We start from the raw sequence: 14,852 nt of genomic DNA, 5'->3' as shown, positions 1-14,852 counted from the left end.
AAGCCGGGATTAGAACCCATGACCTACATAAGTTCTTACTGCATGCAGGGTAAGGTACTAAGCACTTGGGAGGGTACAATGAAGCAGACATGATCCCTAAACTCAAGGAACTTACAATCCATCTAGACTATCGACCTTTTTTGTTGTTTTTGGTATTTGTTAAGTGCTTACCGTGTGCCTGGCAGGATACTAAGCTCGGGAGTAGATACAAGCTAATCAGGTTGGACATAGTCTATGTCCCTCATGGAGTTCACATTCTTAATCACCATTTTCAAGCTGAGGTCAAGGAGGCCCGGAGAAGTGAAGTGACTTGCTTGAGGTCACACACAACAGACAAGTGGCAAAGCCGGCATTAGAAATCAACATGTCCAAGACTGAGCTCCTCATCTTCCCTCCCAAACCCTGTCTTCTCCCTGACTTCCCCTCACTGTGGAAGGCATTACCATCCTTCCCGACTCACAAGCCCTCAACCTTAGGGTCATCCATGACTCTGCTCTCTCATTCCCCCACACATCCAATCCATCACCAAAACCTGCCAGTCTCACCTTTACAACATCGCCAAGATCTGCCCTTTCCTTTCCATCCAAACTGCTACAGTGCTGGTACAAGCTCTCATCATATTCCAACTGGATGACTGAATCAGCCTCCTCTCTCATCTCCCGTCCAACTGTCTCTCCCCGCTCCAGTCTATTCTTCATTCCGCTGCCCAGATCATCTTTCTATAGAAACGCTCTGGGCATGTCACTCTGTCCTCAAAAACCTCCAGTGGTTGCCTATTGACCTTTGCGTGAAACAGAAACTCCTCACTCTTGGCTTCAAAGCCCTCCATCACCTTGCCCCCTCCCACCTCACCTCCCTTCTCTCTTTCTACTGCCCACCCTGTACACTTTGCTCCTCTGCTGCTGCTAACCTCTTCACGGTCCCTCGTTCTCACCTGTCCCACCATCAACCCCTCACCCCTGACCTGGAATGCCCTCCCTCCTCACATCTGCCAAATTAGCTCTCTTCCCCTCTTCAAAGTCCTACTGAGAGCTCACCTCCTCCAGGAAGCATGCCCAAACTGAGCCCTCCCTTTCCCTCTGCTGCCCCTCTGCATTCCTCCTACTCGCTCCTTCTGCTCTTCCCCCTTTTCCTCCCCACAGCACTTGTATATATATGCACATATTTATTATCCTATTTGTTTTATTAATGATGTGTATACATCTATAATTCCATTGATTTATTTTGCTGCTATTGATGCCTGTCTTCTTGTTTTGTTGTCTGTCTCCCCCTTTCAGACTGTGAGCCTGTTGGGCAGAGATTGTCTCTGTTGCCGAATTGTATATTCCAAGTGCTTAGTACAGTGCTCTGCACATAGTAAGTGCTCGATAATTAGGAATGAATGAATGAATGAATGAATGAATGAATAGAACTAGGATCCTTCCAGGCTTTATCCACTAGGAAATGCTGCTTCTCTCATCTTCTCCCAGAGTGTTGAATACCTACGTAGGAAGGGCGATAACGGCAGAATGACAGTGGGGACACAACCTCAAAATCCTCTGGGTAATGAAACCATGAACCAAAAAATACGAGTGTAGTTCCTGACAAGTTTCTTCTTCGGACTTCCCGGATCTTCCCCGGAAATTCTTATAAATCCTCTCTGTAAGCAATCTTCCTTTGTCTAACACCCAGTCCTTGCCAGCAAGGTATTTCATCTACCCGGTCATTAGTATCATCAATATTATCATCAGTAATAATATAATGATCATTATTATAACAATGTAATAAAAATAATTTTGGTATTTGTTAAGCACTCTGTGCCAGGCACTGTACTAAGTGCTGGAATAATAATTACGGTATTTGTTAAGCGCTTACTATGTGCCAAGCACTGTTCTAAGCACTGGGGTAGATGCAAGGTAATCAGGTTGTCCCATGGGGGGCTAAACAGTCTCCCCATTTTACAGATGAGGGAACTGAAGCACAGAGAAGTTAAGTGGCTTGCCCAAGGTCACACAGCAGACAAGTGGCCAAGCTGGGATTAGAACTCATGTCTTCCTACTCTAATACAGTGTTATATAATAATATAATCCTTATAACGATGATAATAATAATGATAATTGTGGTTCTTCTTGAGCACTTCCTGTGTGCCACGCACTGTGTTCAGCATTCGGTTAGAAGCAAGGAAATGAAGTTCATTCATTCATTCATTCATTCATTCATTCGATCGTATTTATTGAGCACTTACTGTATGCACACCACTGTACTAAGCACTTGGGAGAGTACAGTAAAACAATAAACAGACACATTCCCTGCCCACAGTGAGCTTGCAGTCTAGAGGGAAAAGGTCCATCCCCTCGGCGGGGAATCCCTGTCTCTCGTGGAGCTCACAGCCTAAGGCAGAAGGAGGACAGGTATTTAATTCCCATTTTATAGAAACTGAGGTCCGGTGAAGTGACTTGCTCAGAGTCGCACAGCAGACAAGTGGCAGAGGAAGGATTCAAACCCGAGTCCTCTGACGTTCGGGCCCGGGCTCTTTCCTCAAGGCCTCGCTGATTCCCAACTCCTTTCCCAGGGATGGCCAGCCTTCCAGTTTAAACCTCCTCAAGCCAAAGGCCTAACTGCTGACCTATCTCCCACATCCTACCTCTGGCCCGGGAAGCCCTCCCTCCTCATATCCAACAGACAATGACTCTCCCCCACTTCAAAGCTTTATTGAAAGCCCACTTCCTACAAGAGGCCTTCCCTGACTAAGCTCTCCTTTCCTATTCTCTCACTCCCTTCTGACTTGCTCCCTTTATTCATTCCCCCTCTCAGCCCCACCACACTTATGTACATATCTATCATTTATTTATTCATACTAGTGTCCATCTGCCCCTCTAGACTATAAGCTCACAGTGGGCAGGGAATATGTCCGTTATATGGCTACATTGTACTTTCCCCATTCCTAAAAACTGTGCCCTGCACACAGTAAGCGCTCAATAAATATGATGGATTGACTGACTGACAACTTCACCTGGCACTGAAGCCAGCAAAATAACTCGGCTACATGATGTTTTCTGTTGCACAATGTCAGCCTATTTTTAACGTATAATGAGAACTTCCTAAGCATACATATCAGCTCCCTGATTTTCAAATCCCGTCTAAAATTTCATAGAGTGATATAAAGAATCTATGTGCTCTATTCACTCACTCACTAAACCACCCTTAGCCATCGTAATGAATGAATAAATGGAACATTGGAAAATAAAGTGGAGCTCAATTGTATTGATAGGTATAAAATGAGTAAAAATATGAAGGATTTTATTGAGTGTTTTATTTTACCCAGAGAAAATTGAATTACCTAATGGCCAATGAGACAGTCAATAGAAAGTGTACCTAGAGGAAAAAAAGCATTTTAAGTGAGCCGGTAAAATATCTGCGTTAATGAAAGAGTAAAGAAAAGCCTTCATTGACCTGAACTCGTTTCTTCCCTGCACTGTGCACCTTCCAAATAATAATAATAATAATAATAATTGTGGTATTTGTTATGTGTTTACTATGCATTAAGCACTGTTCTAAGCACTGGGGTTGATACAAGGTAATCAGGTTTAACCCAGAACCTCTCCCACATGGGAGCTCACAGTCTAAGTAGGAGGATGAAAGGAGAAGCAGCGTGGTCTAGTGGATAAAGTCCAGAAGGACTTGGAGTCAGAAGGACTTGGGTTCAAATCCGGACTCCACCATGTGTCTCCTGCCTGACCTTGGGCAAGTCACTTTACTTCTCTATGCTTCCGTTACCTCATCTGGAAAATGGGGATTAAGGTTGTGAGCCCCATGTGGGACAGGGGCTGTGTCCAACCTCTTTCGTATCTATCCCAGTGTTTAATATATCCCAGTGTTTAATACACTCCCTGGCACAGAGTAAATGGTAATACTACTTTTTTAAAAAAAGGGATTGAATCCCCTTTTTACAGATTAGAAAACTGAGGCACAGAGGTAACTCAGCAGACAAGTAGAAGAGCCGGGCTTAGAATCCAGGTCGTCTGACTCCAAGGCCCGTGCTCCTTCTACTAGGCCATGCTGCTTCTCAAATTAGACATTTCTTGTTCAGTAGTTTCAAGTCATCTTTATATCTGAGAGCAAAACTTTTGAACAAAATGCCGGGCTCTCAGTTGGTGGAAAAAAACGAAGATGAAGGAACATCTTTTCTGTGACATTTCTGCTGAATGGATTTCGTACATTCATTAAGGTAACTTCTGCTCTTCCTATTGCAAACACATTCTTTATCTACAGGGGCTGATGGGCGTGGAATTGAACAGAGACACCCTGGGTTTTTCAAAGAGTGACTGCAAGGACTTACTGAGGTCAAGGCCACTGAAGGGGGACCACCCCCTACACTTCCAGACCAACCCTAAACCCCCCAACCCCACTGCCACCAAATGGAGATGGCTTAGTATAATAATAACAATAATTATTATAGTATTTGTTAGGCACCTACTATGTGCGAGGCACTGTTCTAAGCACTAGGGTAATAATAATAATAATGGTGGTATTTGTCAAGTGCTTACTATGTGCCAAGCACTGTTCTAAGCACTGGGGTAGATACAAGGTAATCAGGTTGTCCCACATGGGGCTCACCATCTTAATCCAGATGAGGTAACTGAGGCACAGAGAAGTTAAGTGACTTGCCCAGGGTCACACAGCAGACAGTGGCGGAGGTGGAATCAGAACCCATATCCTCTGACTCCCGTGCTCTTTCCACTAAGCCACGCTGCTTCTCTAGAAAGGATAAACCCAGTGCGGCCATACCATCAAACTCCCTCTGAATAGACCTAGGCCTGGAAGTCAGAGCCCCTGGGTTCATTCATTCATTTATTCGTTCATTCTATCGTAATTATTGAGCGCTTACTGTGTGCAGAGCACTGTACTAAGCACTTGGAAGAGTACAGTTCAACAACAAATGGACACATTCCCTGCCCACAGCGAGCTCGCAGTCTAGATTTATTATTAAGTAATAATAGTTATTATTATAGAACCCAAACAATTAACATTATTTATTAAATAATAATAGTTATTATTATTATTATTTGTTAAGCATATACTATGTGCCAGGCACTTACTAAGCACTGGGGTGGATACAAGCAAATCGGGTTGGACATAGTCCCTTTCCTACATGAGGCTCGTAGTTTCAACCCCCATTTTACAGATGAGGTAACTGGGCCACAGAGAAGCAAAGTGCCTTGCCCAATGTCACACAGCAGCCAAGTGGCAGAGTCGGGATTAGAACCCATGACCTTCTGACTCCCAGGCCGGGGCTCTATCCACTGGACCATGCTGCTTCTCTTAATCCCAGCTCCGCCACCTGTCTGCTGTGTGACCCTGGGCAAGTCACTGCACTTCTCTGGGCCTCAGTTACCTCACCTGAAAAGTGAGGATTAAGACTGTGAGTCCAATGTGAGGCATGGACTGTGTCCAACCTAAATACCGTGTATCTACCCCAGCTTTTAGAACAATGCCAGGCACATAGGAAGTGCTTAACCAATAATATAAAAAATAAATTGGGAAATATTGCCAAGCAAGTGGGGTGTTGGGGTAGGGTCAAGCCAAATTCAATGGTAGAAAAAAATGATAAAGGAAGAAGGGTGGTAAAACTTTAAGGTTTGCCAGTTTGGACGGAGGAAAAGAATCAAAAGATTGTAGCGCATTTTACAAATAAGAGAACGTCGAGTAAGCAACGAGAAACATCTCTCTTGCCAAAGAACATCCGCCGGTCTTTGCCAAGCGTCCCGACGACAGCCCTGAAAATGTCACAGAAAAGAATTGCTTTTCGTCTTGAAAACCCCGCCAACTGAGTTCAGGGAGGAATGAAGACAATCTGCAGCCGCTTCAGTATTTTTGAAGGAATAAGGAATCCCACAGTAGAGGGAAAACCTGGTTCTTTCCAACACCTAACTGCGTTTGCAATCCAACGCCTCGCACTGACGTTAGGGGCAAATTGCATAACTCGCCGAGTCAGGGAGTGACTCGCACTTGTCAAAACCTGCAACGGACGTCCAGACAGTAGGGCGGAGCAAGATATTCTCCTTCAAAAAGACCCACGTGTGCCTACATGTGTCCGCCAAGGGGCCTGACTGAGTGGCAACAGGACCTGACTAATGCAGGCTTAGTTTATCCACATAAACCACGGCTTAGCGGCCAGAGCCCGGGCCTGGGAGTCAAAAGGTCATGGGTTCTAATCCCGGCTCCGCCACTTGTCTGCTGTGTGACCTTGGGTGAGTCACTGCCGCGTGGCTCAGTGGAAAGAGCTCGGGCTTGGGAGTCAGAGGACATGGGTTCTAATCCCGGCTCCGCCATTTGTCTGCTGGGTGACCTTGGGCAAGCCACTTCACTTCTCGGGGCCTCAGTTCCCTCATCTGGAAAATAGGGAGGAAGACTGTGAGCCCCACATGGGACAACCTGATTACCTTGTATCGACCCCAGCGCTTAGAACAGAGCTTGGCACATAGTAAGCGCTTAACAAATACCATAGTTATTATTATTCTCTGGGCCTCAGTCACCTCATCTGGAAAATGGGGATTTAGACTGTGAGCCCCATGTGGGACAGGGACTATGTCCAACGCGATTTGCTTGGATCCACCCCGGTGCTTAGTACAGTGCCTGGCACATAGTAAGTGCTTATCAAATACCACAATTATTATTATCAGTAAACTGCATTCAGATACTAGTCCATCATTATGGGCCTGTTTCTCACAGTGCTATAATGATTGTGGATGTGGTTATTTGTTAAGCGCTGTGTGCCAATCACTGTATAAACGCTGAGGTAATCAGTCAATCAGCCATAGTTACTGAGTGCTTACTATGTGCAGATCACTGTACTAAGCGCTTGGGAGAGCGGGAATAGCAGACACAGTCCCTGCCCACGACCAGCTTATAGTGGAGGAGTAGAGACAAGATGTGCAGTCCACACTTGAGTCTCACAAAGTACGAAGGAGAACAGGTATCGAATCCCCATTTTGCGGATGAGGGGACTGAGGTACAGAGAGTTTAAGTGACTTGCCCAAGGTCACACAGCAAGTATGTGGTGAAACTGGGTTTAGAACCCAGGTCCTCTGACTCCCAGGCCCGTGCTCTTTCAACTTGGTCTTGTCGTTTTTATGTGCAGAACACTCTGCTTGGGAGTGTCCAAAAAAGGAGAAGCAGTGTGGCCTAGTGGACAGAGCAGGGACCTGGGAGTCACAAGGACCTGGGTTCTAATCCCAGCTCCGCCACTTGTCTGCTGCGTGACCACGGGCAAGTCACTTCACTTCTCTGGGCCTCAGTGACCTCCTCGGTGAAAAGGGGATCGAGACCATGAGCCCATATAGGACAAGTGACCGTGTCCAACCTGATTAACTTGATTCTATCGCAGAGCTCAATACGGTGCCTGGCTCATGCTAAGTGCTTAACAAACACCATAAAAAAAGGGTAGAATTAGAACCCAGGTCCTTGTGACCCCCAAGCCCCTGCTCTGTCCACTAGGTCACACTGCTTCTCCTTTTTTGAACACTCCCAAGCAAAGTGTTCTGTATATAAAAACGACGTGGCCAAGTGGAAGGAGCACGGGCCTGGTAGTCAGAGGACCTGGGTTCTAAACCCAGTTTCACCACATACTTGCTGTGTGACCTTGGGCAAATCACTTAACCTCTCTGTACCTCGGTCCCCTCATCCGCAAAATGGGGATTCGATACCTGTTCTCCTTCGTACTTTGTGAGTTTACAGTCAAATAGATGGCAGTCTAGACCCTAACTTGCCCAGTTTCTTTGCTTTCACACGGATGAGCGTCAACCGACCTGTTTTGTCTCGTCATGTGCGGTCGAGTCGTCTCCGACCCATAGCGACGTCACGGACACATCTCTCCCGGAACGTCCCGCTTCCACCTGCAATCATTCCGGTAGTGGATCCACAGAGTTTTCTAGGTCAAAATCTGGCAGTGGTTGACCACCGCCTCCTTCCACGCAGTCAATTCGAGTCTCCGCCCTCGACTCTCTCCCGTGCCGCCGCTGCCAGGCACGAAGGAGTTTTGACTCGTAGCCGATGGCCTGGCGCTCGCTAGCCACTGGCCAAGCTAGGGATGGAATGGCTAGGCCTCTTTTTGACTCTCCCTCCAGCAGCCGACTACAGAAATGGCCCAGACTGTCATCTACTAAAAGTTCTAATAGAACTTTTGGGTCTCCAGGCAGGACTTCAGTCTCCAACCAGACTCTCCAAGGTCAGGAGAGGTTGCGGAGCAGAGACAGGCTTGTTTATGGCCTGTACGAAGAATTCCATCTTCGGGGTGGGGAAGAAAGGAAAAAGGCCACTAAGCGGGAGGCAATTTATAAGCTCCTAACTAGATTCTGACTCATAGGAAAGCGCAAAGGGATTGTCCGAGTTCTTGAAGCTCATTTTACAATCCCGGCAACTCTATACCTTCCTTCCCGCCATCAGAGTAAACCTTTCCCTCATTTTGAAAAATAACTGCTGTTAGAGAAGGGACCTTAAAAGTACTTGACAGCATTCTAAACCAAAGAAGTAAAGGAATGGGGTTAATTTACGCCCTCTTTAAATTTCTCTCGCCGCCGCATCTGACTACAAATTAAACAGCCACATCGTTGAATCACAAGAAGATTTACAAGATGTGGACGTGAACTTTCTTAATGTATTTACCTCACCGTAACTTCTTTTCATTTTAACTCTCTGCCCTTGACCCACACATCCTTACTATCAAGGAACCACTCGCGCGGCAAACATCGTTGAGAAATCACTTGGCGTCTTACCTGTTACACTTATTTATCTCTCCATCAGAGAATTCGATGTCACAAAGTCTTCCACATATTTCCTCTTTGATTTGCGAGAGGATTTCGACTCGGGCAACAGACGGCCAAGGGTTCCGCTGTAAGTCGACGTCAAGCCAAAGGCAGATTTCAACTAGCGGTACCTACCCGTCCCCGGTGACCGAGAATCACCACTTAACATAGAGCCATCAGTAGTATTTGCTGAATGCGAAGCACTGTACTAAGTGTTCGTTGGAGGACAAGAGAGAAGCAGCAAGGTCTTGTGGAAAGAGCATAGGCCTGAGAGGCAGAGGATCTGGGTTCTAGTTCCAGCTCCACCTCTGGCTTGCTGTGTGACCTCGGGCTGGTCTCTGTGCCTCAGTCACCTCATCTGCAAAATGGAGATTCAATACCCCTTCTCCTTTCTACTTAGACCGTGGGCCTCATGTGATTCCTGGTCCTCTTGTCTCTGCCCCAGCGCTCAGTACAGTGGTTGGCATAGACCAGACAATGTCACAATTAGCATAATGACCATACAGTTGATTGACCTGTTTCCTGCCCTCATTCCTCCATATAAGGCTCACGGGCTTAATCCCCATTTTATAGATGAGGTCACTAAGGCTCAGAGAATCGAGTGAAGCGACTTGTCCGAGGTCACATGGCAGACAAGCGGCGGAGCCGGGATTAGAAGCCAGGTCCTTCTGGCTCCCGGGTCCTGGCTCTATCCAGCATGGCTTAGTGGCTTGGGAGTCAGGGGCCTTGGGTTCTAATCCCGGCTCCGCCACTTGTCATCTGTGTGACTTTGAATAAGTCGCTTAACTTCTCTGTGTCTCAGTTACCTCACCTGTAAATGGGGATTAAGACAGTGAGCCTCACGTGGGACAACCTGATCACCTTCTATCCTAAGCAGCTCTTAGAACAGTGCTGGGCACATAGTAAGCACTCAACAAATACCATCTTCATCATCAGCACCATCACTAGGCCACACACCTTCTCTATCCCAAACCCTTCCCCTGTCTGTTCCTGGTCACTGGCCCCACGGACATGGTCCCAGCCAAACAGATCTGCATCAGAATTGGATAATTCCAGGAAAAAAAAAACTCCCTTCAAAAACACCTTTACCCCAAGCAGACTTAGCAACTGAGCTTCAAGCGGAAGCCTAATGCATTCATAATCGTGAAATAGCAGTCATATAATGAGGCAAGACAAAGCTACAAATTATCTTTATAACTGAGATTCAGACTTGTTCATTTTAGAACTTGAAGTACTTCACGGGAAAGCTATTATCGTCCTCGGATGTTGAAAACTGACTCCGGGCCAACTTCGCTCTTGTCTCCAGAAAGTAAAATAACTCCCATCGCTTCGAGGAGTAGACGTGCACGTTCTCCCGCACACACAACCCCTCGAAAGGAGCCAAAAATAAGCAAAATAAAACTACTCAACAACCGGTCTTCTTCAATGCTTCTTTCAGAAAGACGACAGACATCTCTCCCTTCCGCTCGGAACAAATAATAAGGAACGCTCGGAAGGGCCAGACTCTGACTACGAAACCAGCGCGAGACCTGTTGAAATTCGAGTCCGTGAAGAAAACTCTCAGGAACCAGAGTGACCAACCCGCAAGGAAAAATCTTTTCACATCATCTCAATCGATCACTCAGTGGTATTTGAGCCCTCACTCTATGCAGAGCACTGCGCTGAGCTCATGGGAGAGTATGCGGCGCACGGTAAGCGCTTAATAAATACGGCTGAATAAATTGGATCGAACGAATACGCTACAACACAGTTGGCAGACGCGTTCCCTGCCCACGACAAGCTTAGCGCCTTCTCCTATCCCGCTAACCTCCCAGTTCTACAGGAGAGTGACAGAGAGACAGATAAAGCGAGGGAAATAGGGAGTGAAAGACAGAGAAATAGAGAAGAGAACTAGAGAGCGATGCTAAAATCTAAACTTTCAGGAGTGCATAATGATAGCTCACTGAACAGATTCGAATTTGAGTAGGCTTCGCAACGTTTCGGGAAAACTCAGATGCAAATGAACGGGAACTTCAAAGCTGGAGTTCAAAGGCTGGCCGTGTTCTCAGGTGAATTGCCCAGAGCAGGCAAGTTCCCAGAGCAGGAAAATCTCGCAGACAGACGGAGTTTTCTGGTTTTGGGGGGTTACCTGATATACCGACACACGAGGACATGAAGACATTTCGCCAGGCACAACCTTGTGTCCTCCCAACGTAACCCCTTCTCAAATGAACGCTTCTCGCCCCGAGGGCAGATCAGAAGAGGAAAAACCCACTTTGGATGCCTGAAATGGAGCTCCTTTCAGCTTAGGAGAAGCATTAATTGAAGCGCATGACAATGTCATTCCCTTATCCAAATACGTCTGTCAGAAAGGCAAACAGTCTGAACTGGGAAAAAGTATCTAGCCCGGCTAGTCAGTGTAATGGAGATAGACAGAAATAATGCCTCCCGACGAGAATTGTTTAAAACCGATCCATATGGTCTTGGCAAAAACTAAGGATCATTGTTAAGTTTTCTTAAAAAAAGGCGACTTTCTCTTAGAATCAGACCTGTTAAGCCTGAGGCTCGTTCTTCTACGAGAGTTGGATATACAAGTTACGGAGAGGTATATTTATTTATAGATCCGACGATGTTCGCATTTCAAATGGATACATAGTCTCCAAATGCAATCATTAAAATCTTTTTCCACCTCCTTCAACACCCGACACCACAAAACATGTGCCGCTCCCTGCTCATTTTGACCCCATCTGCCTTGGAGAATTTCTTTTCCTTTCTTTTCTTTTTTTTCTTTTTGGCTACCTGAGCAAGTTTAGGAGAAGCAGAACAACAAGCTTTATCTGTCTCGTGTTTGTTTCTTTATTGCGTTTTGCTTCAAAACATCGGGACGAAAAACAAACGGCAGGCTCTGGGCAAGAGGGAAAAGCTGTATTTCCCAAAAACTTGACTTGGGGAGGGGGGTGGGAAAAAACAACTGACTTTTCAGTCAAGCCCCACTAGACTGAGAACTGAGGGTGAAGAATCCAGGGCCAAGATGCCCTAAGGGAAGGAAGAGGTCACTTGCATTATGCAGTTTTGGGGACCACAGAGCTCTGAAATTCAGGTCACTAACTGGAGTCCGGGCCTGTCCTCTCCTCCTCGGAGAGAATCGCCGCCGTAATAGACTGTGGCTCCTTCCCCCCGATTCCTTTCCGTTGCTGAATCCCCTTCCGAGCAGTTCACAGGACGCGGGCGCACGCTGTGGAATCTGGGGGTCACTCAGCTCTGGGTCGGGGGATGGGGGTCCGAGGGGGCAGGGTCCAGTGGGGGCTGGGGAGACTGGGGACTCCAGGTGGCACAGGACAGAGGGCAGCACCGGGCAGGCTCCTCCACTCGTCTTCAGTGTGACCTTGGGTGAGTCGCTTCACTTTCCTGAGACTCAATTCCTTCATCTGTCAAACGGGGGGTTAAGACTGTGAGCCCCCAAGTGGGACAGGGACCGTGTCCAACCCGATTTGCTCGTAACCATCCAGAATAATAATAAGCTTACTCTGTGCCGAGGACCGTTCTAAGCGCTGAGTTGGATACAAAGGAGTCAGGTGGGACCCAGTCTCACACAGGGCTCACAGTCTTAATCCCCATTTTCCAGATGAGGGATCTGAGGCCCAGAGAAGTGATTAAGGGACTTGCCCAGGGTCACCCAGCAGACAGGTGGCGGAGCCGGGATTAGAACCCATGACCTTCTGACTTCCAGGCCCGGGCTCTAGCCACTAAGCCACGCTGCTTCTCATCCATCCTTTCACCCGTCTGTCCATCCATCCGTCCATCTGCCCACCCACCCACCCATCCATTCATTCACCCATCCATCCATGCACCCATCCATCCATCCATCCTTTCACCTGCCCATTCGTTCATTCAATCGTATTGAGGGCTTACTGTGGGCAGAGCACTGTACTAAGTGCTTAGCACTATACTAAGCACTTAACACTGTACTAAGCACTCACCCACCTCTCCATCCACCCAGCCATCCATCCACCCACCCCCCGATCCATCCACTCACCCACCCATCCATCCACCCACCCACCCACCCATCCATCCAACCTTTCACCCACCCACCCACCCACCCATCCATCCACCCACTTGCCTATCCATCCATCCACCCACTGTCCATCCATCCATCAAACCACCCGACAATCCATCCATCCTTCCACCCACCCACTTGCCTATCCATCCATTCAACTACCAACCCACCCAACAAACCATCCATCCATCCATCCATCCATCCACCTGTCGCCAGGTCTCCCACAGTCAGTGACGGAACCGGTGAGAGGGGGGAGAGCGGGTCCGGGTGGCGGGATATCTCGGGGCTCCCGGCCGAGGGAGGTTGGCGGGGAGGTCCCGCACGGAGCCCCCCTCCCCTATCAGACCAGAGGTTTGCCAGGACAGGGGAGACGGGGTCGGATGGTCCGGTGGCCGCCGCTGAGCCCGCTCGGCTGGGGACCCCCCAGGGAGAGAGAGGGAGAAAGAGAAAATCGGACCCAGCTGATTGACTGGAGGTGAATCGATCACAGCTCAGCCCTTGAGTCTGGGACTTTATTAAAGGCCGGAGGGGAGAAGTCGCCCTCCCTTCCACCGACCCCCGGCCGGTTCGGGCGTCCATCCATTCCATCGCCTTTATTGAGCGTTCACCGTGTGCGGAGCACTATACTAAGCGCTCGGAAAGTACAAGGCAGCAATAAAGGTGGAGGGGCAGAGGTGCGGGAAGGGGGGCGGGGGGGGGGTCTCCTGGGGAAAGCTGGGGGGGGAGGGGAAGGGTCCTGGGGAAGTAGAGGGAGGGTCCTGTGGGGGGTCCTGGGAAGTGGAGGGAGGGTCCTGGGGGGAGATGGGGGGGAAGGATCCCGACTTTGCAAACTTCCCAGGGAAGCTGGGGGGAGAGGGGGCGCCCCGCGACTCTGGCTCTCCCCCCCACCCCCGGAGGGTCCCGGACCCCCAGCCCCGCAGGACCCCCGCCCCCTCCCCAACCTCTCCCTGGGCTCTCCCGGGGCCAGGCCAGGGGCGGAGGTCGGAGGGCGAGGGGGTCGCCCCCTCCCCCTGCCCCGGATTTTTTTTTGGGGGGGGGGGGGACACTCACGCTGCTGTTGTGTCCCGTCCAGTGGACCATGGCCTGGTTGTGGGTGGCGTCCCCTTTGAGGACGAAGGAGGTGCTGAGCAGCGGGACCCTGGAGCGGGGGGACCCCGCGCCCCCTCTTCCTCCTCCTCCTCCGGCGGTGGGCGGATCCGGGGAGCCCCGGACCCCCGAGGCGAAGAGCAGCAGCAGGGGCAGCAGCGGCAGCAGGGGCGGCAGGGGCCGGGCGCCGCCCCCGGGGCCGGTCCTGGGGGGGGCCGGCGGGGCATCATCCCCACGCTCCATCCTCCGGAGGAGCCCGGGGCGCCGCTCGCACCCTGGCACACACGCTCGGGGACACAGCCGGACGGTGACAGGCCGGGGGGGCTCCCGGGAGGCGGGGTCCGCACACAGCCGGGGCCGGGGGGCTGGGGAGGGGGAAGGGGGGGGCCGCAACCTCTTCTGCCCCATGCACGGGGACGGTCGGGGCCGGACAGGCAGGAGGAGGAGGACCGGGAGGAGGAGGAGGAGGGAGGACCGGGAGGAGGAGGGAGGACCGGGAGGAGGAGGGAGGACCGGGAGGAGGAGGAGGAGGAGGAGGAGGAGGAGGAGGAGGAGGAGGAGGGCGGTCGGCGAGCGGTGCGAAGATTTGGCCGGGAAAGAACGTGGTGGCGGCCAGGCCCAGAAGAGGACGCGCAGCGCCCCCTGCCGGCCCCCCGCGGACCTGCCCGCCTCGCTCGCTCGCTCTTTCTCTCTCTTATCTCTCTCTGTCTCTCTCTCTGTCTCTTTCTCTCTCCCTCCCCCCTCACCCTCCAAGGACGGGATTCTGGAGGGAAGGGAGAGAAGACCACCCAACCCACAGGATCCTTGCGGGAGGGGCACCCAAAAGAGGAGATCTGGAGGAGGAGGGGGCGCCCAGTAGAAGGGTTCTGCCGGGGGGAAGAAGACCACCCAACAGATAGGATTCCTGCGGGGGAGGCACCCGACAGAGGAGATCCTGCGGGAGGGGG

The 14,852-nt window shown here is 50.1% G+C and overlaps 1 protein-coding gene across 2 annotated transcripts in view; it reads right to left on the bottom strand.

Annotated features, from left to right (window-relative positions):
* Positions 1-14,209, bottom strand: part of SORCS2 (sortilin related VPS10 domain containing receptor 2) — a 1,085,532-nt gene extending 1,071,323 nt beyond the window's left edge. For both annotated transcript variants that reach the window (XM_029063664.2, XM_029063665.2), the window contains exon 1: positions 13,870-14,209. In XM_029063664.2, the coding sequence (XP_028919497.1) occupies positions 13,870-14,148 (279 nt within the window). In that variant the 5' untranslated portion in view covers positions 14,149-14,209. The remainder of the gene's footprint in view (positions 1-13,869) is intronic.
* Between the last annotated feature and the right edge of the window lie 643 nt (positions 14,210-14,852).

This window comes from Ornithorhynchus anatinus, chromosome 4 (assembly GCF_004115215.2).
Source record: "Ornithorhynchus anatinus isolate Pmale09 chromosome 4, mOrnAna1.pri.v4, whole genome shotgun sequence".
In the NCBI taxonomy this organism is placed as follows: Eukaryota; Metazoa; Chordata; class Mammalia; order Monotremata; family Ornithorhynchidae; genus Ornithorhynchus; species Ornithorhynchus anatinus.
The sequence above is the reverse complement of the archived record's forward strand: the minus strand, read 5'-3'. Positions and strand labels throughout refer to the sequence as shown.